Here is a 26,419-nt window from a genome sequence, read left to right on the forward strand (position 1 = left end):
GGAATGTGTTAATTGTAGGGGTGCCCATGGAGCTGGGGATCAGAAATGTTGTGTGTGAGAGAGGCAGGTTGAGGTTTCCAGGGTTAGAGTAGAGCAGAAGTTGTCATATGCTGAGGCAGTGAAGAAAGTAGAGGAAGATGGGTTAAGGGGGAGGAGTGGTGAAAGTAGTAGAGATATACCAGTACAGAGGGATAGGCCAAAAAGTGAATTAAGTTTCAATAAGATTGGATTTTTAGCAATGGTTATTAATTGTACTGCAGGGATGGATCGGAAGTCTCCGAGAATGGAGGTTGTGGTGGCAGCTGCAGAGGTATTTGGGTGAGCGAGATTTGACAGAAGAAGAGTTACAGGATGTGTTAAGCGGTGATGTCCCATCCTTTCAGGGTGATGGCATGAGGTAGGAATACATTTAATTAGTGGAGTAGGGTGGGTGTTAATTTGATTTTATATAATTTTGTAATTGGTAAGTATAGTGTTAGATGGTAGGGCATTTATTTAGTATATTTTTCTTTTTCAAGTAAAGTATAAGGGCGTTGTACTCCAGTCTAGTAGGTGGCGGTAATGCAACAAATTGGATGACAACTGCCGTTAAACATCAAGAAGAAGAAAGATGGCTAGAAATGCAAACATTTTGTGCTCCTGTTGGAAGCAACCACTCCCCCACTGTTGACTAGGAATGAGCTATAACTGGGCTAATAACTCAGACTAGCAAAGAATGTGAACAAATGTGGCTGCGTGCAGCACTCACGTTGATCTAAAAACAAGTGCAACAACTCAGTCTGCTCTGATTGGTTATGGCGCACCGGTCTGTGTAGAGCCCTCAAACTCAACTCTGTACCTCGATGCCAGTTCCGCTGCATTGTTCCCCTCTAATCAGGGACTGCTTTAGACCTGGTACACATAATTCATTATTAGGTACAAGAGAAAAGCAGCAGGCTCCGGACCTTGTAGGGTAAGAGTTGAGTACCCCTAGTGTAGCGTATGAGCTGGAGTCGTGCCTGTCAATGCGATAGAATCCTACTCCAATGCGCTCTGCCTACAAGAAAATCTCTTGCAGTTAGTTTTGTTTCGGTATATTTACATTGAAAGTGGCTAAGTTGGCTAAATGGATAAGTGGCTAAGTTGATTCGATCACAATTCTCACAGTAGAAGGAAATGTTGATAGTGTTAATTAACGTGTTAAACTGCTGACAGTTGAGTGAAGTTCAATCTCGTTCTCTGCACAGGCTCATATTTCTTCTACTTGGCAGGGAGGTGCGCCTTTAGAGGGAACATTGGTTATGTTGTGTAGAAATGTACTCCAAGGACCTTGGTGAGTTGCACTTTCACTCGGTGTATGAACCCACTTTATTTATTTATACTGAACAAAAATATAAACAATGATTTTACTGAGTTACTGTTCATACGGAATCGGTCAATTTAAATAAATAAATTAGGCCCTAATCTATAGATTTCATATGACTGGGCAGGGGCCCACCCACTAGGGAGCAAGGCCAAGACAATCAGAATGAGTTCTCATCAGAAACTGTTTCATCAGCTGTCTAGTTGACTGGTCTCAGACAATCCCACAGGTGAAGAAGCCGGATGTGGAGGTCCTGGGCTGGTGTGGTTACACGTGGTCTGCGGTTGTGAGGCTGGTTGGACGTACTGCCAAATTCTCTAAAACATTTACGTTTAAGTCATTTAGCAGACGCTCTTATTCCGAGTGAATGCATACATTTTATTTCATGCATTTTTTATAATTATTTTTTTGTACTGGCCCCCCATGGTAATCGAACCCACAACCCTGGCGTTGCACACACCAAGCACTACCAACTGAGCCACAGGGAAGACCAATGGAGGCAGCTTATGGTAGCGAAATTAACATTCAATTCTCTGGCAACAGCTCTGGTGGACATTCCTGCAGTCAGCATGCCAATTGCACACTCCCTCAACTTGAGACATCTGTGGCCGAACTTCCCATTTGAGTGGCCTTTTGTCCACAGCACAAGGTGAAACTGTAATGATGCAGTTCAATCAGCTTCTTGATAAGCCACACCTGTCAGGTGGGTGGATTTTCTTGGCAAAGGGGAAATGCTCACTAACAGGGATGTAAACAAATACCGGTAAGCTTTTTGTATGTATGGAACATTTCACCACAACCAATCATGAAATCATGGGACCAACACTTTTCATGTTGCGTTTCTTTGTTCAGTATATTTGAGGCAGTCAAATGAAACTATTCTATACCACTTCATGTATTTTACATCTTAGTCTGGCGTAGAAGTAAAAATACTTTTTTTGGGGGGGGGGGTGTGTATCTGTACTTTACTATTTATATTGACTTTTACTTCGCTAAATTCCTAAAGAAAATTCTGTACTTTTTACTCCATACATTTTCCCTAACACCCAAAAGTACTTAGTTTGAATGCTTTGCTGGACAGGAAAATGGTCTAATTCACACACTTAAAAAGAGAACATCCCTACTGCTCCTGGCTATCCGTAAATAAAATAGTTCTGTCTGGTTTGCTTAATATAAGGAATTTGATATGATTCATACTTTCACTTTTGATCAAGTATATTTAAAACCAAATACTTTTAGACTTACTCAGATTTTACTGGGTGATTTCCCCTTTTAATTTAGTCTTCATTGAGGTATATTTACTTCTCAAGTATGACAATTTGGTACTTTTTCCAACACTGCTCAACAAGATTGTTAGTGAGAATCTCAATGGAAATAAGACAAGCACATGACTACATCAAGCTTTTGAGAAGTTAGGAATTTAATCAAAAACAATACTTATATATATATATATATGCTTTAGGCACAGAATCTACTCCAAGGCCCCTTTACTCGAATACATCCATTCGAGTTCCGCCACTGTTTTCCCATCTCTGCACCACAATTGCTAGGTAGGACCTGAGATATGTTTGCATACAAACCTTACAGATTGAAATCTGTATCTCACTGGAATAGACTAGTGGCCTATATTTACAACAAAAATAATTAAGGCAGACTGAACTGGCACAGGAACTCCATTTCCCCCAAAACTCCATCTCGCATACAAACAACCAATAATTGACTTTATATATTAAAGTAATGATAATGCCAGCAAATGAGACATAAGCAGTAACTTGATGAGAAAAAACAAGGTATACAATTGGAATTAAGAGTGTGGAATGTAAAACTATGCAGATTTTTGGGGTTATTTTTCCCATGTTTGTCAGTGAGTTGTCACTGGATTTGGTCTTGTATCAATAATCTAGCTAGGAAATTCTCTCCTGACCTGAGGGGAATTGAAAAACAATGGAATCCAATCACTAATGGTGGAGTGAGCCATTAATTTAATAGCCACGGCACCAATTTTTAGTCATGGCAACCAGATGTTTATTTCAACCCATGTGGCTAAATTACCATTTAATGCTGTGAAATTCTGTCAACTCTTCCCTAATGAGAAATTGTGACAAGGAATGTATGTGCTTAAAAACAGACATTGGCAATAAAAAAGCTAAATATACACTAATAAAAATTGGGTTTACTCAATAGTGAAACCAACTGTCTGTTGCAAATGTGGTCCGGAGGGCCTAATGTGTCCTGAACCCCAGCAATTCCTTTTACAACCATTGGCAATTTACATATAAATCAGTTAATTGTTCATGTACATCAATTCTGCGGACATAAAGAAGTCAGACTGACTCATATGTAGACAAATATACAATGCAGACTGGAGCACAGATCCTGATACTCTGACAGATGAGAGAGAGAACAGTAGTCCTGTAGGTTTGTGTGGAATAATGGGTTAAAGGGTTGTTGGAAAGGCAGCTATGGAGTCTGTAAGAGGTGATATCCGGGGGGGGGTTAAGTGAGGACTTGTCTGATCTCGCAGTGGACGTAGCACAGGAAGTCCATGTAGGAGGCTCCACCGTGGAGCCCCTTGTCCTCCACCAGGTGCTGGCGGAACAGCAACTCAGACCGGTCTTTCTGCTTCACGATCAGAAGCTATACACAGGAACAGAGTCAGCTTACGACCTTACCCTAACTCCAGTGCACAGCTTTGGTCCTCAAGGACTACAGTCCTGTTTGTTTTTGTTTCTCCCTGGCACTTAATTGCTAAATGATGTAAATAGTGAGAAGACACTCCTGGTTTTCATTCTAGCTGATGAGCATCTTGGGAGGTGTTCATCAGCTAGAATGGAACCAGCAGACCTGGTAGCCCTCGAGGACCTGGGGTGTGCACTGCTGCACAAACTCACCCAGTCTACTATTAATATTATTCTATATCAACAGCAACATATTTCACTACTCCTTTCGTTTTTTGGCAGTTGCTTTCAAGCAAAACAGTGTAAGCTTGGGCAGCCTGTTGAATGTGATTTTATTGTTCCCAGGTCTTAAAAGTAAGATTTATTACCATGTGATAAATATGGCTACGTTTGTTTCCCAATTCAACAAACAGATACCGTTCTTTAATTATATCAAAGTAGTCTACACATCCAGTGGAAAGTATGCATAGTAACAGTAACCAATACATCGAATACTGTACCTTCATGGCGCTGGGCCTCTGGTCAAGCAATGAGTCAATGATGGAACGCAGCTTCTTAGACTGTGGGTTATCCAGAACTGGCAGGGAGCTCTGGAAAACACATGAATATTAGTGATATGTTCTTTCTACGCTGTTGTGAATGAACTTTTCAAATATCTGAACTAATGGTATCTAACTAAGGTGCTTCAAAACACCCCATCCTCTGTAGAGCTTGGGGGTAAGGGAGTTCTGGTCCTCACCAGGTCAGCGGGCACGTGGGCGAAGGAGGGCACATTGAAGACTCTCTGGACCAGCTCTGGGGGGCAGGCCTGGCCCAGCCACAGGAAGAGGGAGCGCCCATTCTCCAGCAGGAACATGCCAGCATCTGTCAGGCGCTCCTCAGAACAGCGCACTGGAGCTGGCACCACATCACTGGCAACATCCATATTGTGCTGGAGGAGGAATCAATGAATGAATATAACTTCATCGAAGATATGGAGGGGGCTGCACATGACTGCCATATTAGACCACAATCTGTAACAAGAATCATTGTATAAGCTGGACCCCAACAATAGAGTATTGAGATGTACCCCATTATGACAGTATTGACCCAATGAAAGCATTTTGAGATGAGTCCTTACAAAATATTGAGCTGTACACCTTTTCAATGCGACTGCTACTATTTTTTGCCATATCAAGGTAGGTTGACAAGTTAAATCCATCTTGCACTTTCATTCTGATGAGCAGTGCTCCAGAGTTTGCAGCATATTATTAGGAGGAACATTCCAACCCTAATTATACACGTATTAAAGTATTTCTTTAAAACAATTGCCGTGTTTGCTGTGACCCACAAATGAAAACAAAATTAATCACAAGTGCCTGGCACTTTCCCAGCAAACATGGCAATTGATGTGAAGGAGAACAAATAACTGCCATTGTATGAGCCATTTTGTCACAATTATGAAGCATGTAATTATTCTACTGAGGGCAACTATTTACCCTCATACTCTTCTCTGAAGTCTCATGCACACGCACTATTCATTCAGCGTCTCTTCATCAGCCACCTCAAAATGGCAGGTTTTGCTGGGTAATTGTTTGTGTGCTGGCATGCAATACACAACCTCATACAAATGCCATCATTTTTGTGGAATGAGTTGCCATATCAAATAAGAGGATGTCACACCTTACGGATGCCAATACCAAAGAACTAGTAAATGCGTCAACTCCGTTGTAGGGAGCTGCAGCGAAATGCTGCCCTCTGCTGTTCATCAGGAACAGGGGTCATCTTTACCTTAATAGAATACTTTGATTAGTCTGGGATCCACACTGAATATCTTTCAGTTTCTTTATTGTATCCCTTGACCAGAGTGATATTCAGTATATATCCCAGAGTATCTTTTGACATCAATTAAGTGAAAACCATGTAGCCAGAACTCCGCACTAACAATATGATGACATGACAGGAAGTGGGATAGTGATAGAACACTTAAGATTGGAGGTCCATTTACCTAAATGAGGAAGGAAACAGGTATCATGATCATAAAAAAAAATAGAATTGCAGTTGGTAAAAAGGACCTCCGAGAGAGGGAGTGAGATTGATGTGGCATGGGTAGAGCCAGAGGTGGGTGTGTTTGTGTGTATGCGGTTTCTTCAGTGGGATAAGGCAGGAGAGCGTTGTCTCACCAGTGGGACAAGGCGTGGGTAGAGCAGCAGCTGGGTATCCTCCACCCCCATGGCCATGGTGATGAGTCTCTGGTGAGCCCTGTCGTCTGTAGAGAGCTCAGCGCTGCCTACCAAGGGACCAGTCTTCATCAGGCTGTTTAAGTAGACTGGGAACACCTTCATGGCATCAGGCAGAATCAGCTACACACAGATACACAAGGGGAGAGAGGAGCAAGTTAGAATGCCTAATACACGACTCCTTGACACCACAGTAACAATGTTTGCGATACTTGAAATGACGAAAGCAAAGCTAAAACTGCCGTAGGAATCAAATGTGCAGGAATGCATCGGTCTTTCATCAGTTTACTTTTGTACCCTGCACCTGTAAGTTAATGGATGTTTGTACACTTCTTTGAAACTAGATACTTGAAATGTCACCAGCCTAGGAGTTAAATCACACCACTGCATTTGTAAAAAGCGCCCATAACACAGACAAAAAAAAAAAAAGGACAACGTTTTATTCTATGAAATGTATCCACAGTGTTCTGTGCCGCTGACCTGGCTGGCAGCGGAGGGACTGGCACAGTTTTTCCTGTAGCAGGCTAGCATGTGGGCCGTCTGGTTGACCAGGATCTCCCTCACCGTCTTCAGGGGCTGGTTCAGCATGGCACGGTACGCTGGGAGAGAGAGGGATGAAGGGAGAGGTAGAGGGCATTTGTAGGTCAGTATGTGTTCCCACACTAAAACTGTCTAAAGTGCTCTCATGTCGTACAACAAGTTTGCTTGTCACTAATACTTTATGGGAGGCATATGGTTCTGGTTTTAAAAGACTCTTATAAGGTGATTTAGATATACCGGGTATCAGGAAGCTAAAGTGATGCATGAGGTGTATTTAACTAAAGTAGAATTATGACACCATCGACCAGCAATGTTGAAGCCACAAGTCACGAGTCGACCTAAGCAGATTTCGCAGATATAGGTCTACATACTCGGAATCATTATGCTGAATAATGCATAATAAAACACACCAGCCAAGTATGTTACATCCAATGATCAGACTATTTAAAGATATTCTCCAGTACTTTTGTATACTTTTTAGCCAGTAGATCTGAAAGTAGCACTCACGAGCCAAGTGGTCCCTGAAAATTGCGTACTACGTCACATATGTGCAGATATGTGCACCACGTCATTGCCCTCTCTCTCGCTGTGCTGTGTGTGCATCATGTGCCTCTTGCTAGCTGTCACTCAAATGGCAAGGGGCTGAAGCTCATTGGTAGAACTCAAAATGCTAGGGGGCTGGCCCATGTGGGGGAAAATGTAGGGAAAAAATGATGCAGCACAGCTTCCAGAAAAACAGTCGCTTTCAAACGCATTTCGTCGCTAATTGAGGTAAGAGTAATTCTTCTCATAGATTCCGCATGTATGAACTACAGACACATCCAGCCCAAAGGTTTATACAAATACTTAGTCGCCAAAGTTCCGGAGCATGTCTCTTTATTTGAACTGATATATTATTTATATCGAATCGCATTCATTATGCCTAGATGGGAAGTGGATTTATTGAACATCTCATTTGGACCTTAATGAACACAAGCATAAATAGAGTAATACTCTGCTGTGTGTAGTCACCTGACTTGGCGAAGAAGTTGATGAGGGCGTCAGTCTCGCAGCTCTTGTATAGCTCAGACAGTTGGGCGCTGCAGTTCAGACTGAGGTTGTGGATCCGCAGACGACGCTGGCCGCTGACGGTCGTGTACAGCAAGGCACACTGGGAAACGGAACACACACAGAAGCCGTTAGTGGGTCAAAAGTCTGTCATGATTTCAATCGTACATGTCAGAGTAGGATGTTTAAGGCTTTGTGGAACCTTTGGCTGAAAACACACATTGTGAATGGGATACATTGGTTATTAAATATGATGCACATTTGTATTTGTTGCAGTCAATTATCCACTTTGCAGTGAGCCTAAATATCTGATTAGTGGTAACCATTCAAAACAGCAGCTTGATATGACTTCAGCAAAACAATTTAGCGTTATTTTTTTTGTTTGTTGTGTGTGTGTGTGTGTGTGTGTGTGTGTGTGTGTGTGTGTGTGTGAGAGACACCTGCATGAGTGCGCCCGTCTCCTCGCTAAGTTTGTCATCGTGTTTGAACTCCACAGTCACAGCCTTGTCACAGTCCACGGCAGCCATCTCCACGTCTGTGGTGTTGTTCATGTGGATAGCACCGAAGAAGTTTGTAGCCCTGAAGCCTGGCAGGAGAGACAAGGGAAAACTATGGGTTAGTGTCTTGAAGTGCAATACAGTCTAGCAGTATTAAAACCAATTTTACCTAAATACCTTTTAATCAATGCATTATTTAAGCAATGGAATTATCTGGCGATGTAAAACTGTTGGAAACAAATGTAATTTAAAGATATTACTAAATTCTACAATCTAAACTGTACCTCTTTTTTTTAAGTACATACAAGTGCAATACACTAAAAACAGTTGACTGAATTACCTGTGCTGGTGCGGACTCTCATGATGGCGTCAAACCCGATGGCCTTCTTCACATCCTTCCTAAGTTCACTCAAGAAATGCTGCCCATCCATCTCCACCTGAAATACACAGGTAGTGACACAGTCAACCACAAGGTAACAGAGTTTCCCCCAATTATACTCCATGGAATATTGGTCCAGTGCCAAGATCTGAATGAGATATGGCCTCGAATGCATTTCATGTAATGAGAGTAATTATGTGTTCAATAAGATAAGGATTCATGGACTCAAAATGGCAGTTTGGACAAAATAAGATGTTCTGTGGCATAAAAGGAGCACTCTTCGGAACTAGACGGCAGGTAGCTTAGCGGTTAGAGTGTTGGGCCAATAACAGATAGGCGGCTGGTTCGAATCCCTGAGCTGACTAGGTGAAAAATCTGTTTATGTGCCCTTGGACAAGGCACTTAAACCTAATTGCACCTGTAAGTCATTCTGGTTAAGAGTGTCTGCTAAATGACCAAAAAAAAAACAACTGTGTTGTGCAGTTGTTTGCATTACTTTTTGTGTATACCTGGAAGTTGCTGTACTTGAAAATGGAGCCTCCTGTGTGTGTGGGGACGTCTCCCATGGTGGCGAGGTCCACATACTGGCTGGGGAAGAGGAAGAGATCCACGCTGCAACCCTGAGACACACAGTCCTGGGAGAGCTGCTCGTACACACCCTTCTGGGGCTGGAACAGAGTCTAGGACACCGCAGGGGATCCAAACACAAACTTAGAAAGCACACTATTCACACACTCAAAACATTTTAATAGACAATGATAATATGGTGCACTTTGTTTTAAATGTAAAAGACTGGCTGTTTTTCTTCACCTTCTCTTTCTCTGTGTGGGTCAGCTTCTTGTCGTCCCTGTTCTTCAGTTTCCCAGGGGCCTCGGCAGTGGGGATGGATGAGTGGAAGATGAACAGCTTGCCACTGCATTCTGCTGTCTGGAGAGGACAAAAATAAATATAATATTACAGAGAGGTAACAGGAGAGAGTGAATACTGGAAAAAGGTGTATACATGCAAGTATTTCCTCGTATGACTGTTTCAATGAAGGGAACAACATTGATTTGACCTAGACGGGTCTCATTATGTTCACATTCAGTGAGGGGATTCTAGGGTTTAAGTTTAGGTCAACAGATTGCTAAAGCAACAGAGTCAATGGTCTTCGTGACCCAAATTAGTTGCGACTCACCATCATACCCACATTTTCCCACCTGGACAAAAGGAACACCTGTGAGAATGCTGTTCATTGACTACAGATCAGCACCATAGTGCCCACAAAGCTCATCACTAACCTAAGGACCCTGGACTAAACACCTCCCTCTGCAACTGGATCCTTAACTTCCTGACGGGCCGCCCCCAGGTGGTAAGGGGAGGCAACATCAAAGATTTGGCATGGGTGCCCAGATCCTCAAAAAGTTATACAGCTGCACCATCGAGAATATCTTGACTAGAGGTTTACCGATTAGTTGGAATGGACGATTAATTAGGGCCGATTTCAAGTTTTCATAACAATCGGAAATCGGTATTTTTGGACACCGATTTGCCCGATTTTTTTATTTATTGTATATGATAGGGTGGCAGAACCAATTGGTGAGGCATAAACTGAAGCCTGGGAAATGGCGCCACCTTTGGCCAAGGGAGCCACTACAGCCCAACTACCCAGGAGGACTGGCACACGTGTTTTTTTTTTTAAACCTTTATTTAACTAGGCAAGTCAGTTAAGAACACATTATTACTTTCAATGACGGCCTAGGAACGGTGGGTTAACTGCCTTGTTCAGGGACAGAATGACAGATTTTTACCTTGTCAGTTCGGGGATTCGTTTTTGCAACCTTCCGGTTACTAGTCCAACGCTCTAACCACCTGCCTTACTTTGCACTCCACGAAGAGCCTGACTACCTGTTACGCGAGGGCAGCAAGAAGCCAAGGCAAGTTGCTAGCTAGCATTAAACTTATAAAAATCTATCAAACTACACATGATTGATGATAATACTAGTTTATCTAGTGTGTCCTGCGTTGCATATAATCGATGCGGTGCCTGTTAATTTCTCATCGTATCACAGCCTACTTCGCCAAACGGGTGATGATTTAGCACTGTCGTTGCACCAAACCTAACCATAAACATCAATGCCTTTCTTTAAAATCAATACACAAGTATATATTTTTAAACCTGCATATTTAGTTAATATTGCCTGCTAACATGAATTTCTTATAATTATGGAAATTGTGTCACTTCTCTAGCGTTCCGTGCAAGCAGTCAGGGTATATGCAGCAGTTTGGGCCGCCTGGCTCGTTGCGAACTGTGTGAAGTTAATTTATTCCTAACAAAGACCGTAATTAATTTGCCAGAATTGTACATAATTATGACATAACATTGACGGTTGTACAATTTAACAGCAATATTTAGACTTAGGGATGCCACCCGTTAGATAAAATACGGAACGGTTCCGTATTTCACTGAAAGAATAAACGTTTTGTTTTCTAAATGATAGTTTCCGGATTTTACCATATTAATGACCAAAGGCTCGTATTTCTGTGTGTTATTATGTTATAATTAAGTCTATGATTTGATAGAGCAGTCTGACTGAGCGATGGTAGGCAGCAGCAGGCTCGTAAGCATTCATTCAAACAGCACTTTCCTGCATTTGCCAGCAGCTCTTCGCAGTTTATGACTTCAAGCCTATCAACTCCCGAGATTAGGCTGGTGTAACCGATGTGAAAAGGCTAGCTAGTTAGCGGGGTTCGCGCTAATAGCGTTTCAAACGTCACTCGCTCTGAGACTTGGAGTAGTTGTTCCCTTTGCTCTGCAAGGGCCGCGGATTTTGTGGAGCGATGGGTAACGATGCTTCGAGGGTGGCTGTTGTCGATGTGTTCCTGGTTCGAGCCCAGGTAGGGGCGAGGAGAGGGACGGAAGCTATACTGTTACACTGACAATACTAAAATGCCTATAAGAACATCCAATAGTCAAAGGTATATGAAATACAAATGGTATAGAGAGAAATAGTCCTATAATAACCTCAACCTAAAACTAATGTTTAAAGGAACCACCAGCTTTCATATGTTCTCATGTTCTGAGCAAGGAACTTAAACGTTAGCTTTTTTACATGGTACATATTGCACTTTTACTTTCTTCTCCAACACTTTGTTTTTGCATTATTTAAACCAAATTGAACATGTTTCATTATTTATTTGAGGCTAAATTGATTTGATTGATGTATTATATTAAGTTAAAATAAGTGTTCATTCATTATTGTTAATTGTCATTATTACAAAAAAAAGAAAATTATAATAATAATTTTAAAAAAATAATTTAAAAAAAACTATTTAAAAAATTTTTAAACGGCCGATTAATCGGTATCGGCTTTTTTGGGTCCTCGGCATTGAAAAATCATAATCGGTCGACCTCTAATCCTGACCGGTTGCATCACCGCCTGGTATGGCCAAGGTTCCTGCCACCCAACTCTATTGTGTCCTCCTCCCAGAGTGCTAAGAGCCTTGGCGTGACCCTGGACAACACCCTGTCGTTCTCCGCTAACATCAAGGCGGTGACCCGATCCTCTAGGTTCATGCTCTACATTCGCAGAGTACGACCCTGCCTCACACAGGAAGCGGTGCAGGTCCTAATCCAGGCACTTGTCATCTCCCGTCTGGATTAATGCAACTCGCTGTTGGCGGGGCTCCCTGCCTGTGCCATTAAACCCCTACAACTCATCCAGAACGCAGCAGCCCGTCTGGTGTTCAACCTTCCCAAGTTCTCTCACGTCACCCCGCTCCTCTGCACATTCCACTGGCTTCCAGTTGAAGCTCGCATCTGCTACAAGACCATGGTGCTTGCCTACGGAGCTGTGAGGGGAACGGCACCTCCGTACCTTCAGGCTCTGATCAGTCCCTACACCCAAAGAAGGGCACTGCGTTCATCCACCTCTGGCCTGCTCGCCTCCCTACCTCTGCGGAAGCACAGTTCCCACTCAGCCCAGTCAAAACTGTTCGCTGCTCTGGCACCCCAATGGTGGAACAAGCTCCCTCACGACGCCAGGACAGCAGAGTCAATCACCACCTTCCGGAGACACCTGAAACCCCACCTCTTTAAGGAATACCTGGGATAGGATTAAGTAATCCTTCTAACCCCCCCTACCCTCCCCCCCAAAAAGATATAGATGTACTATTGTAAAGTGGTTGTTCCACTGGATATCATAAGGTGAATGCACCAATTTGTAAGTCGCTCTGGATAAGAGCGTCTGCTAAATGACGTAAATGTAATGTCAGAGGAAGGTCACATTTTTTTTGTCAAAGACTCCAGTCACCCAAGTCATAAATTGTTCTCTCTGCTTCCGCACGGCAAGCAGTTCCAGAGCACCAAGTCTAGTTCCAAAAGGCTCCTTAACAGCTTCTACCCCCAAGCCATAATACTGCTGAACTATTAATCAAATGGCCACCCAGACGATTTACATTGCCCCCCCCCCCCCCTTTTTTTTTACACTGGTGCTACTCGCTGTTTATTTTACCTTTATTTAACTAGGCAAGAACAAATCATTTTTTACAATGACGGCCTACCCCAGCCAACGCTGGGCCAATTGTGCGCTGACCTATGGGACTCCCAATCACAGCCGGTTGTAATACAGCCTGGAATCGAACCAGGGTCTGTAGTGATGCCTCTAGTACAGAGATGCAGTGCCTTAGACCGCTGCACCACAATCTATGCAGTCACTTTACCCCTACCTACATGTACAAATTCCTCGACTAACCTTGTTATTGTATTACTTTTTTAATTTAGTTTATTTAGTAAATATTTTAACTCTTTCTTGAAATGCTTAAGGGCTTGTAAGTAAGTATTGCACGGTAAGGTCTACACCAGTTGAATTCGGTGCATGTTTCAAAGCAAATTTGATTTTCTGCAAGGCTGTCTGTTCGCTTCTGAAATTACCTCTACCACACATTAATTCAAACTGAAGGAAAGCCGTTGGGAAAAAAATTCAGTTGCAGCCGATTAAATAAACAGTTCTATTTGGAAGCAAAACGGAAAGTTGCCGAGTCATTGGGTTGATGGAGAAACTGTTTAATGCACAATGCCAACTGAGAACGCACGGTATAACGGACTATGTCGAAGAAAGGGGGGTTGGGGGAAAGAGTTGGCGATAAAGGGGCAGTGACTGCAAAAAGTTTAGATGGCCTCTACAGCTGACAGACTTATTTGTTTGGACTACTCTAATTCCTCTAGCTTTGAGTTTTAGATAAGCATCCAATATAATGTCACAATGTACTTTATCAACTTATTATGTGGGTCTGTTGTCTTTTAATCTGTCGTCTTTTCATTTCAATGTGCCAGTGTTTTTCTATCTGTCCCTATGTAAATAAACAATTGTAATGAAATCAGAGAGGTTATTGGGTACTTTAGAGTCTATCACCGCCTGGACAAAGTAACAGCTGCCCTGCTATCCAGCTCCCATTCCCTCGTGTGTGACAGAGTTGACATCTAGCCTCTCACCTTGAGTGCCTCTACCCCAGCCTGGATGACGGGGGCAAAGACCGTCTCGCTCTCGTTGGTGTCTGCAAACATATCAGGGATCTGGTCCAGGAGACTGGAGAGGAGTGAGAGAGAGGAACAGTGTCACAATCATTCACCTCTGGTACATTGTGTTCAACACTTGGTAGATACACAATTTGCTCTGTCCCAATTGTGTTAAAATAGCTTTGTTTCATTGCCTCCTTTCCTTTATGACTGCTAATCTGAAAGGTGATGGGTGTAAGTACTACGGTCAGTGTCCATCCAGTTATTTTAACTGTCTGTGGTTTATCAAGGAAGAGAGATGAGGAAACAAAGTTATTTTAGATTACTGGGACAGCCAGTGGCTACATCCAATGGTATTGTCCTTACAATACCATTGTCCACAGATCATTGAAAGAGTATCATGCACATAGACAGTTTAGAAGAGTGAATTTCTCAGCTCATACACTAGATAAAAACCCCTTTGGAAGAATTTTGTTGTTGCTACAAAGTCATATTTGGATCTAAACCAAGGACTCAACTCACATTTGTTTAATTATATTGTACGTGTTGAGAAAAATGAGTCAGTTCTTCATAAAAACAAACTGGTTGATCTGGGAGTAAGAGACTTAGCCAAAAGTCATAGACATACCAAAATATCAAGTTGTAATAAATCATTTTGGTGCTGTGTCATACAACTGCATAGATAAGACTATTTTCCATATAAATCCACATGGGTCTTTTTAATATAAAATACTTCCAGGGACCACTTCTCTGGAAGCAACTGTTTTTCAACATTATCTTGACATTTGTGATGAAAACCACTGAAACTATGGATAAAATGAGGCTTGGGACACCTGATGGGCAAGATAACCAAATGCTGTCATTCAACAATTGTTTTTACCACATGACAAATGTTGCTCAGAAATGAGCTTTGACAGAAATAGATGCACGTCGACAGGCTTTGAGAAGGAGCTGGAGATAAAGACGATGTATTTGTTTATCAAAAAGAAAGAGACCACTACAAACCCACAAAGTAAAATTGCTTCAGACAGAATGTTTACGCTTTGGTCTGCATCAGATTGTCACACTTTGGGGTATAGATTACAGTGTGCAGAGTTCATCCTGTTCTCACCACCATTGGGCTATATAAGCAAAATATTGTCAATGCCTCCTTCAAAAAGTTTCAGATTCCTAACATTTAACAACGACCTGACTATTTCTATTCATAAACAATAATTAACATATCTAAATATTTGAAAATATGCAATCAAGCATCACTACTCAAATCAATTCTCATGTCAGAGGTGTGCCCCTTACTTGTTGATGACGGCACGAGACTCCTGGAAGTTGACGAGGAAGCCGTCGAGCAGTGGGACAAACATCTCGGCCGTGTCAGACACCACCATCATCTGAGGCTGGGCCAGGGCACTCTTCACGTTGTAGAAGTGTAGGATCTTGTTGTAAGTGACGAAGCCCACCTTCACCGTCGAGCTCTCGGCACCATCCTCTCTGTGCGGGAGGAAGAGGGGGCAAAGTTGGGGATGAGCGTTAGTGTCATATATATATATATATATATAATAAAAGAGCGAGAGCGGCCTGGCATGAGTCATTAATGATAGTCATGTCATTGATAATATTTGCCTAAAACATAGAGATTTGGGTCCAGGCTAGATGGAGAGAGAACCTTTCAGAATTGTTTATTTGAACTAAACATGCTTGTTATTAGAGGGAACTATGTTACAGCATAGATTAAGTAATCACTAAATTGTTATAGTCGCTTATGCACTCTGACATAAAATGGGCAATAAGCGGCAGATCAGTCCCCTACTCTGAAGTTTTATTCTAAACATGCTATGACAAGAACAGATAAATCAATGTGGATACACACACTGTTTGCAAGCAGTGTTAGCTACCGGACCTGGTAATAGAAACAATACAATATTCCCGAAAGTGTAAACTCCGACCATCTGGCACTCCAGGCAGGCTCAAGCAAATGCTCAACGAATTTGAAAGATTTCAAATAGTATTTTAACGCAGCCATGTTAGCTACAGCATTACAGGATATGGGACAGCCAGCTCAAAAGTTTACCTATGTAATTGCTCCTTTCCTTACGATCCATGTTTTGGTTATGGATGCTTCAATAGGTAATGTTAAATTATAAACTGGGTGGTTCGAGCCATGAATGCTGATTGGCTGACAGTATGCCACAGGTATGACAAAACATTTATTTGTACTGCTCTAATTACATTGGTAACCAGTTTATAATAGCAATAAAGGCACCTCGGGGGTTTGTGGTATATGGCCAATATGCCACGGCTAAGGGCTGTATCCAGGCACTCCGAGTTGCGTCGTGCGTAAGAACAGTCCTTAGCCGTGGTATATTGGCCATATACCACACCCCCTCGGGCCTTATTGCTTAATTAGAGCGCTAATGGTTTCCTTCAACCTCTCCGATATCACTATGTTAAAAGGCACAATTTCATGCCTGGTTTTTCCAGACCTTTGTATATTTATTTGCTCTAGCAAAACAGCTTCCCGCCATATTGTTTTATTTTATTTAACTAGGATATAAATCACAGTGATGTTTTAGAGTTAGCAACTGATGTGCTAAAAACATTCCTGGTGTAGAAACACATTTTTAAGGAAAAGAAAAAACACATTGGAGGAGAGGGTCTCATTCCGGGGATGGACACCTCTTCCAGCTTCCATCACTCAGCCAATAAAAAAAAAAAAGAAGGGCCATCACCCAGTCATGCCTGACGAACATACACAAACATCCACAGAAAGAGGGTTAGGATTGTTTTTCTTCAGGGCAAAGTGCTGATAGGTGAAGGAAAAAAGGGGCCTCATATGCTTTCAATTAAAATGACTGCCATCTCTGATGTCTTGTGATTTAATGTCCACACACAATTTCTCTCTTACAAACAACCCTCTCCAACTCGTGCCTCAACAGAAGTTTAATAACATGAACAATAAACTGTCAGTGAAATATATGACTTTGTTTTCCGCCCTTTACAGATCTCGCTTTCATTTTCATGGACTGGGGAGAATTCTACCCAGTCGAGATAAAATCTATTTTATATACACCTCTGTTTTGATGAGGCTACAGAGAAAGTAGCTGCAGTAGCACAAAGAGAACCTGAGTGACAAATTAGAGCTCTTGGAATTGGCCTGTTGGACTAGTAAGAGTGTTGAACTGGGGCCTGTATCTAAAACCCTTATCATTAAAACAATGGGTATCACTGTTTGGATAGTCCATCTGTAGATGCTCAGTATCAGTGACATTTCAACTATCTACTAACCCTAGCCATAAACTTAACCCTTATCCTAACCCTGACCTTTACAAGCAGTTGCTTATCAACAGAATCTACAGATGGACTATCCAAATAAGGTGTGACCAAACAATGTGTAAAAGCATTCCCCATCTGACAAGGGGAAACTGGGGTTTGTCTCCCTTTCTTTCTGAACACAGCAGTATAGAACATGCACTTTAACCCAGTATAAATGAGGTGCTCGTTCTAACTAAATCTGCCATATGTAAATGAGACCCATAGAACAGACTTATGTCAACATTATTCACAAGAACTGACATGAGAAGCAGTCAGGCAATGCAGCTTTTTATTGCTTGTTTTCATACTGAGTAACAGTGATGAAATATGAAATGAAGGAGAAAATACCACAGGATTTAGTATACACCTGCGTGTGCTTTCTTGGAGCCCCTTTTCCCCCGTAGCAAGCGAGAAGCAAAAATGTGGCTATTTCGGCAGCGTTGCAGATCCTTGTTCTGTTTCCAACATGTTTTCCATTAGTTTCAATACAGGAGAGAGCAAAGTCTCACAATGGACAACAGGGAAGAAAAGTAATTTAAAAACAGGGGGCTTATTTGGAGAGCACTACCTAACCGTTTCGGGGATGACGTAAGGGTTTCGGACAAATATCTCCATAAGTCTGCAGGCTAGGAGCGAGAGCCAGTTTCCAAATAAGTTATTTTAGGAAAGTCCAGGTGAAGTATGTCATCCGTTTCTCGATGGTAAATCAAAACCTTGTGTCTCGCTGGCGACCCACATAAAACAGCCAAAATCAGACCCATCTGTGCCGCGGACTTCTTGTGTCTTGGATATGATTCAGGGTTAGAGGCTGCACTGCACCATAACATTTTCTCCCCTCCCACTCATTATTTCCCTTCCCCGAGCATCTCCCCCCTCCCATCAAACCACCCCCACAACCTTTAGGAAATCATTTTCAACTGATGAGATACTTGAATACTTGGCTACCTCTTTTCTTTGCCTTGTAGATGTGGGACAACCATATTTGGCAAGGTATCGCGGCTTTCCAGTAGTATTCCGTTACACCCTGAGGCGATGGAAGCATAATGAAGCTCAGGCGAACATATGGATGAAGATGTGAAGATGTGTTGACAGAAAAGTGGGAGGTAGTGTAGGCTATACTGTATCTGGAGGTCTGCAGCCCACCCCAAATATCAAACCACCAAGCTACACATTATGGGTGACGAGGGTGTCGAAAACCAACACTTCTATAAATCTAATGTGGTTTCTCTCTGACGTGAGACTTCAGTTATCCTATGTTAATCCCTTGGAGAGCAGGGCATTGCATAAAAGATTCTGACATTGGACACGGCTTACGTCATTTCACCGTAACCTCCAAGGCTATGTAGTGAGTCTCACTCCAAGTTAGCAGATCCCATATAAAAAGATATTGGAGCTAAGCTGTAGGCAGAGTGATATTGGGCCAGTTTCCAGAGTGCTAAAATGCAGGCGGTTCAAGGCTCCATTCCTTGATTACGAGGTCAGTGTTTGATAGCGTGTGTATTGTGTGTGTACCTGGGCAGGTTGTCTAGCAAGGTCTTCAGCTCCTCACATATCAGTCTGACCAGTCCGCTCTTGATGTTGGCATAGGACACGTCGATCATGAAGATGTACGCCGGAGGACTGGCTGGCTTGTTGTTCTGAAAGAGAGAAAGAGGACATTTTGAAATACAACTTCAATTCAACTACTGTGTTACTTCACCGTATTTCCTTAATTTGTGGTTTAAAATGTCTTTGTCTAAAACAATGGCGTTTTAAAACCCTGAAAACAAAACAACTATTGATCACTTATGAAAATCAACAATTGACCCTGCCTCCAAGGTCAAACAGATAACGTGAACACACAAGAGACGTCAAATCTGTTCCCCAACTTTAGGTGAAACGTGTAGGCTACAATTGGATCCCAATTTTCTCTCTTCCTTGCATGTTCTGCCCTGTGTATCCCTCCACCACACCCATTACTTTCTCTATGTTTTAAGCTTACAGCTTGTTTGGATCTTGGAGCCGTTAAGACTATTTGTGACATCTGACTGCCCTCCATTTGTTAGGAATGTGGATGAAGGACACAGCACGGGCCATGTTTTGTTTCCGCGGTAACAGTCTGACTCGGCTCACCTAGGATGCTTGCGGTGAAAGCTGGCCGGGACTACATTTCCAAACATTAATAAACAGACTGAAGTAACAAGATGGCTTCAGTAGCAAAACGTGGCGTTGCTACCCAGAATGTACAAGAAAAGACCACCCCACAGAGCGTTAACAAAATGGAGAACTTTTGGCTTTAATGAGGTGGTGTTGATAGAACAGAACATGCTTTTGCCTGTACTCTGTGCTCCTAATCACTTTCACTTCGTACAAGTCTTTAAGAGATAGACTCTTGCCAAGCATTAGTTTGGCCAGTTTTATCCGTTCTGTTCCATGTACCATCACAGCTTTCCTTTATGTCAATTCAAATTGTAGGCTATTGGCGATGTATAAACTGCTAGGAATATTGATTGAAACACATTTTACTTTTCATCCATACAAAAGTAATTAAAAGTAGTTATTTTACCAACTGCCAATTTCTCTCTATTTGTATAAAATGAAACAATATCATACATAAGGTTCACAATGAAGGTTAATTTATGAAGATACACCACAATGGTAGAGCTTTGCTTACCTTGCAGTAATCCAGGGTGGCTTCGAACTCATAGGACCCCAGCGACAGCTCTGGCCTCTTATATAAATCCACCCTTCTGCCCATGTGGTCCAGGTGTTGGAAATAAAAGACTGGCACTGTGAGAGAACAAAATAACGTGTTTTACCAGTGGTGACAAAAACATACCCCAAACATAATATTGCCTCTGCTTAGCAACTATGCCTTAAATGGCTTTCCTCAGGCATAGTGTCCCCTACCTAAGTGCATTAGTTTCTATGTAAGAGGGTTCAAAACTACCCTAAAGCCCTGGTCAGACCTTAAGTCAGAAATATGAAGAATAACCCCAACTACTATCATTTAAATTACAGATAATGTAAGTTATTCAAATGAAGACAACTTTTTTTTAGTTTTGAGCTCCAAAAGGTTAGTCAGATCCATAGCTGATCTTTAGCCACGGGGCATTATGACCCAATAAGGTCTCCCATCCTCTCGTTATGGGTGGACGTACCGTCATTGACGCAGTTGCAGAAGCCGCACTGGTAGCGGCGGCCGCCATCGATGAACTGCATGTAGGGACACATGTAGGCTTTGCAGCGGTTACAGCGGATCGGACCGGTCTCACCATGGTTCACGACATAGAGAGGAGTCTGGGCCACACAATAGAACAGAGGAGATAGTCTGATTCATATCGTGTGATTTCTGATTCATATTGTGTGATTTCTGATGATTGTTCTCGATTATATCGACTGATTGGTTCTGTTTAGGGCAGCAGGTAGCCTAGTGGTTAGAGCGTTGGACTAGTAACCGAAAGGTTGCGAGATCGAATCCCCGAGCTGACAAGGTAAAAATCTGTCGTTCTGCCCCTGAACAAGGCAGTTAACCCACTGTTCCTAGGCCGTCATTGAAAATAAGAATTTGTTCTTAACTGACTTTCCTAGTAAAATAAAGGTTAAAAAAAACAAACACGTGTGCCAGTCCTCCTGGGTAGTTGGGCTGTAGTGGCTCCCTTGGCCAAAGGTGGAGCCATTTCCCAGGCTTCAGTTTATGCCTCACCAATTGGTTCTGCCACCCTATCTATATTCAAGCATCCTAACAGTTAAATTTTGCTTTACTTTAAATTAAAATATTGCCTTTAAAACTGAGCTATTGTGGAAATTGAAAACAAGACCTAACACAGTGCAACAGTCTAGAAGAGTGAAGTTGTTGCCGTTTTACACAAGTGTGAGTTCTATCAAGATCTTTGCCCTTGTAGACCCACACTCCGCCATAAAGTATTTAGTCTAAACATTGTGGGTGATCTCATCTATACCTTCAAAACAGTTATTATCGTGCAACTCAACACGTGCCGTCACGATACGCAAAGCAGATTCGCTCCCCAGAAACGGATCAATGTCATGCCCCATGTAGGTAATTGCTGCATTACATTTACATTACATTTGTCTATAGCTGAACGTTTCTGTCCGAATAAGGCTTTGTTTAATGTAAGGATGAAATATTTTTCATGCTGAGTGGGGATGTGTAGGAATACAGATGGCAAAGGTGTGCCTATGGCTTATCCAGCCCACACACAAACAAACCCACGGAAACATATGGCATAAATTACATGCAAAGTCTGTGCAATCACAAACATTCATTAGTGAAAACAAACTGTGGGCACATGCTATATTCACATGTGCATGGCCAAATAGCCAAATCTCGTTCAACTACTACATTAAGCATCACTGAAATTATATACTATCCAAAATATTGTAGCCTATCAACCAAAACATTGTCTCAGGGCTATAAATCTAACCTAAAAACACATTGAATTGTCCCAATAAGACCCCCTTCATTTCTGCTCTTTCTTGAAGGGAGGCTTTTACTCTAGTACTTGTTTATATACTATTGTGTGTATGTTTTTCATATGGCCTCCAAGACCATTAAACTCCACATGCAGACAGACGTGAATGCAGCCAAGTAGTTAATCCAAAGGGGACGTGAAGCTGAATTATAAAAATGTTTAGAATAAGTCCAAGTGCGAAACAAGGGTTTAAAGTTAAGACTCACTGCTTGTGCAGTGAGATTATTCATTACAAACAAAACAATAATGCTAACATGGTGATAATGTGCTAGCTTTTGTTTGATATGGAATCTATGCAGGGCGTTAGCTTCCTACTATGGGAATCATGCTAGTGCTGTCTGGACATTGAGTGCTAACCAGAGAAGGCAATGCACTTGATTGCTTTGCTGAACCCCTTTCATATTCTGGGGTCCAAGCAGATCTTGACATTAGCTAATTAGCTCTTTCTATGAGACAGAGCGAAAGCTACAGTAGCATTGCCTAAAAAGGCCCTTTGGCACTGAAGACAAAGTGAGGGGAAGAATATCTAAGGCAGGATTCCTGGGACCACACAAGATCCACATGAAGGTTGTCCACGGGACACTTTGAAAAGTTTACAGCACTTGGATGTACAGTATATTTTTAAGGAAATAATACATCTTTGTGTCATTGAGGAAAACTAAAAGTGCTAGTGTCTCCCTTCCCTAAAAGGATGTCTTCAGTATGTGCCTGTGGTTTTGATAGTATCTGGGATTAAACATCTTGGTTTCAGAATTCATAAGTGGTTTAGTGGTTCAACTTTATATAACAATGTGGATAATCTCTGCAAACATACACAGGATAAGGCCTACCTCATTCTTTGGCACCGTGGCGAAAGGTTTGATGATGGCACCCAAAGGAACTTGGCACTGCTTGGCCAGGTCAGCCGTGCAGGGGAAAGAGTAGGTGGTGCAACGCATGAACCTAGGACTGGCATTTCCTAAAGAGGATGAAGAAATGGAAACAAAGTTAAAAAAATAAAATAATAATAATTGAAATGGTTCAATTAAAGTTGTACTCATTGGTTTGATTCAAGAAAATATAGAAACAGTTTAAACATGTTAGCATTTTGTGTTTACGCATAAAGCCTTCCACTTGTCCTAATATCGCTCAGTTCTTCCCTTTAAAGATTAATCAGGCTGTAAATAACTTACACTTTTTTCTTTTACAAAGAAATACAATATTCAGTATTCTTTTTCATACATTTAAGTACAGTATCAAACGTTACCACTTAATTCATAACAATCAGTATTTCCCCTCGCCATTTCCAGGTAACGTTGCACTCGAAGTGAACCTTACCATGAATATATGTTTATTTTTTCCAGTGTGGTTAAACAATTTTTCTGAGACGGAAATGTTTAAGTTTGACAAATCTGGTGGCGCAACTTAAAACGAAGTCAAAGGGTAAAGTAAATACAAAGTTTTAAAAAATGGAATCTCATCTAAAGGTTTATGTTATATTACTAGCTTCTGGAGGTATTCGTTTGAGTTAGAGCAGGGGTCTACTCAATAGGAACAAAATAGAAACAAATTTGCCAAAACGGGGAGGGACCTACCTAAGAAACTCTTGTTTTCGTTGCAAAACGTTTCCCTTGAGAAAACGTTTTGCTACGGTCTGCACAAATGAATTGACCCCAATCATGTTCCCAGAATATATTTCAGAAGTGTATGTTTGATCTAAGGCCATTATCGGATTTGTTTAAAGCCATCCGTGTCACGTTTTACTAATCCATTCCTTGGGAAACCCCACAACTGCACATTGTTGTTCCATCCCAACACAAACAAACCTGAGTCAACTAGTCAAGTAATCGCAAAGCCCTTGATTAGTTGAGTCAGGTGTGCTAGTGATGGACTGGACAAAAAGCTATGTTAAGTATGTTGGAAGTAATGTTAGTTCTGTTTGTGTTTACAGTACAGTGGTATTCCTGTGGCTTACCTTGGTCCTGTACAGTAAAGTCAGTAGTGACCAGCGGGGGAACCTGACCCCTGAGGTTTGTGGTGTACACCTGTCCCCCTCGTTTGGCTTGGTCATCCTCTGTGACTTGTGTCTAAACCAGAGAGGTGCATTGTCAGTGAAAGAGTGTATACTGTGCGGAGTCATTTCCTTAAACAGTCAGGTTGTGGGTGAAAGCTTTCAATCAGTTCCACTCGGTTCGTTTTTGCTAGATGTGTGTGGTAAAAGGAGACGTATTGGTATCGTTCAAATTCACATTTTGCTGTTGCTTTGTCGTTTGCCTAAGAACATTCCAACCACAATCAGTCAAACATTTTGTGGTTTTAACTACGAGACAGGGTTGACTTCATTTGTCGGTCATACATTTCATCCAAATAAGACACATACAATAGGTAATTTGGGGAGGTGGGGGTAACAAAAATGGGTTGCTCACATGTCTATCCTGGGCCCAAACTGGGTGTGCAGTAGCCAAATCTTCTAAAGAGATGTGTTTATAGGTAATACTGGCTTGGAGGAAGCTGGGAAACATGTGAAATGGCATGCAAAGACGTGAAGTCACACGAGGATTAAATATGAACTCACTGTGCTAGGGATGGAATCAGGGTCCAGCTTTTTCTGAGGTGGCCCGGACATATGGGCTGCCCCGCCTTGGAAGGGTCCCGCCATCCCGGGTCCCGCCATCTGCCCCCCAAACTGACCTGACACACAGACCATGCCACAGTGTAAGGCTCTGGTGACCTACACCTGGTGCAATCCTAGTGGCAAGCGCACACTAAGTGGTACAGTACTCCAAAAGCAATTTGTACACACTACTCACCACCTTCAATAAGATAAGATTGACTACCTCAGTGAGTTACCATATCCTAGGACACAGATTATCCCTGAAAACCATGTTTTATTCCAGGAATCGGCTTCATCTGGCTCCAGGAAACTGGCCCTACAAATCCATAAAGCTATGCAGTGATCATCACTGAGCCATAGGTAACTGCGCTTTCTGTACCTTGTGGTTGCTGAGGGTATCCTGGTTGTCCGGCTGCTCCAGGCCCGGGCTGCTGGAAGCCCCCAGCGCCTGGAGGGGGTGGGCCTGGGAAGGGCCTACCCATGCCTCCCATGGGTGGGTGCCCTCCCATAGATGGGCCAGCTAGGGGCGACTGTGGGGGAGCCATCTGAGGTGAATGGGGGCCCGTAGGTGGGCCCAGGGTTGAGTGTCCCATGGTTGGGGGAGGGGCGGTCTGGAATGGCTGCTGGGCTGGGGGAGAGGTGGGGGGTGCCTGAGGGCTCTGCATGGGCCCTGGACCTGCAGGATATGCAGGGCGAGGGTGAACAACTTTCAACACACTGCATGAATGAAGCATAACAATAACTTTTTTATTACACCTTTATTTAACCAGGTAAGCCAGTTGAGAACAAGCTCTCATCAACTGCTTACCTGGCCAAGATAAAGCAAAGAAGTGTGACAAAAACAACAGAGTTACAAACAAACCTACAGTCAATAACACAATAGAAAAAAAATCTATGTACAGTGTGTGCAAATGTAGAAGAGTAGGGAGGTAAGGCAGTAAATAAATTGGCCATAGAGGCGAAAATTACAATTTAGCATTAACACTGGAGTGATAGATGTGCAGATGATGATGTGCAAGTAGAGATACTGGGGTGCAAAAGAGCAAGAAGATAAATAAAAATATGGGGATGAGGTAGTTGGGTGTGCTATTTACAGATTGGCTGTGAACAGGTACAGTGATCGGTAAGCTGCTCTGACAGCTGATGCTTAAAGTTAGTGAGGGAGATAAGTCTCCAGCTTCAGTGATTTTTGCAATTCGTTCCAGTCATTGGCAGCAGAAAACTGGAAGGAAAGGCGGTCAAAGTAAGTGTTGGCTTTAGGGATGACCAGTGAAATATACCTGCTAGAGCGCGTGCTATGGGTGGGTGTTGCTATGGTGACCAGAGAGCTGAGATAAGGCGGGGCTTTACCTAGCAAAGACCTGGAGCCAGTGCGTTTGGCGAGGAATATGTAACGAGGGCTATCAAACGAGAGCATACAGGTCGCAGTGGTGGGTAGTATATGGGGCTTTGATGGCAAAACGGATGGCACTGTGATAGCAAATTGGATGTAGTCTGAGTAGAGTGTTGGAGGCTATTTTGTAAATGACATCGCCAAAGTAAAGGATCGGTAGGATAGTCAGTTTAACGAGGGTATGTTTGGCAGCATGAGTGAAGGAGGCTTTGTAGCGAAATACGAAGCCGATTCTAGATTTAATTTTGGATTGGAGATGCTTAATGTGAGCCTGGAAGGAGAGTTTACAGTCTAACCAGACACCTAGGTATCTGTAGTTGTCCACATATTCTAAGTCAGAACCGTCCAGAGTAGTGATGCTAGTCGGGCGGGCGGGTGCAGGCAGCAATCGGTTGAAGAGCATGCATTTAGTTTTACTAGCATTTAAAAGCAGTTGCAGGCCACGGAAGGAGT

The 26,419-nt window shown here is 42.4% G+C and overlaps 1 protein-coding gene across 2 annotated transcripts in view; it reads right to left on the bottom strand.

Annotated features, from left to right (window-relative positions):
* Nucleotides 1–2,738: 2,738 nt before the first annotated feature.
* Nucleotides 2,739–26,419, bottom strand: part of LOC106608613 (protein transport protein Sec24D) — a 29,820-nt gene continuing 6,139 nt past the window's right edge. The window contains exons 5-23 of one of the 2 annotated variants that reach the window (XM_014206649.2): nucleotides 24,953–25,243; nucleotides 24,535–24,650; nucleotides 23,935–24,046; nucleotides 22,811–22,938; nucleotides 20,649–20,787; nucleotides 20,162–20,277; nucleotides 19,021–19,145; nucleotides 15,496–15,687; nucleotides 14,176–14,269; nucleotides 9,513–9,629; nucleotides 9,212–9,382; nucleotides 8,664–8,760; nucleotides 8,267–8,412; nucleotides 7,791–7,929; nucleotides 6,720–6,838; nucleotides 6,183–6,362; nucleotides 4,760–4,951; nucleotides 4,521–4,610; nucleotides 2,739–3,979 (exon numbers count right to left, since the gene is read on the bottom strand). In XM_014206649.2, coding sequence (XP_014062124.2) covers nucleotides 3,839–3,979; nucleotides 4,521–4,610; nucleotides 4,760–4,951; nucleotides 6,183–6,362; nucleotides 6,720–6,838; nucleotides 7,791–7,929; nucleotides 8,267–8,412; nucleotides 8,664–8,760; nucleotides 9,212–9,382; nucleotides 9,513–9,629; nucleotides 14,176–14,269; nucleotides 15,496–15,687; nucleotides 19,021–19,145; nucleotides 20,162–20,277; nucleotides 20,649–20,787; nucleotides 22,811–22,938; nucleotides 23,935–24,046; nucleotides 24,535–24,650; nucleotides 24,953–25,243 — 2,705 coding nt within the window. In that variant the 3' untranslated portion in view covers nucleotides 2,739–3,838. Of the gene's footprint in view, nucleotides 3,980–4,520; nucleotides 4,611–4,759; nucleotides 4,952–6,182; nucleotides 6,363–6,719; nucleotides 6,839–7,790; nucleotides 7,930–8,266; nucleotides 8,413–8,663; nucleotides 8,761–9,211; nucleotides 9,383–9,512; nucleotides 9,630–14,175; nucleotides 14,270–15,495; nucleotides 15,688–19,020; nucleotides 19,146–20,161; nucleotides 20,278–20,648; nucleotides 20,788–22,810; nucleotides 22,939–23,934; nucleotides 24,047–24,534; nucleotides 24,651–24,952; nucleotides 25,250–26,419 lie in introns of both variants that reach the window. The other variant, XM_014206648.2, reaches the window with a different exon arrangement.

The sequence above is a fragment of the Salmo salar genome, chromosome ssa07, assembly GCF_905237065.1.
Source record: "Salmo salar chromosome ssa07, Ssal_v3.1, whole genome shotgun sequence".
NCBI classification, from domain to species: domain Eukaryota; kingdom Metazoa; phylum Chordata; class Actinopteri; order Salmoniformes; family Salmonidae; genus Salmo; species Salmo salar.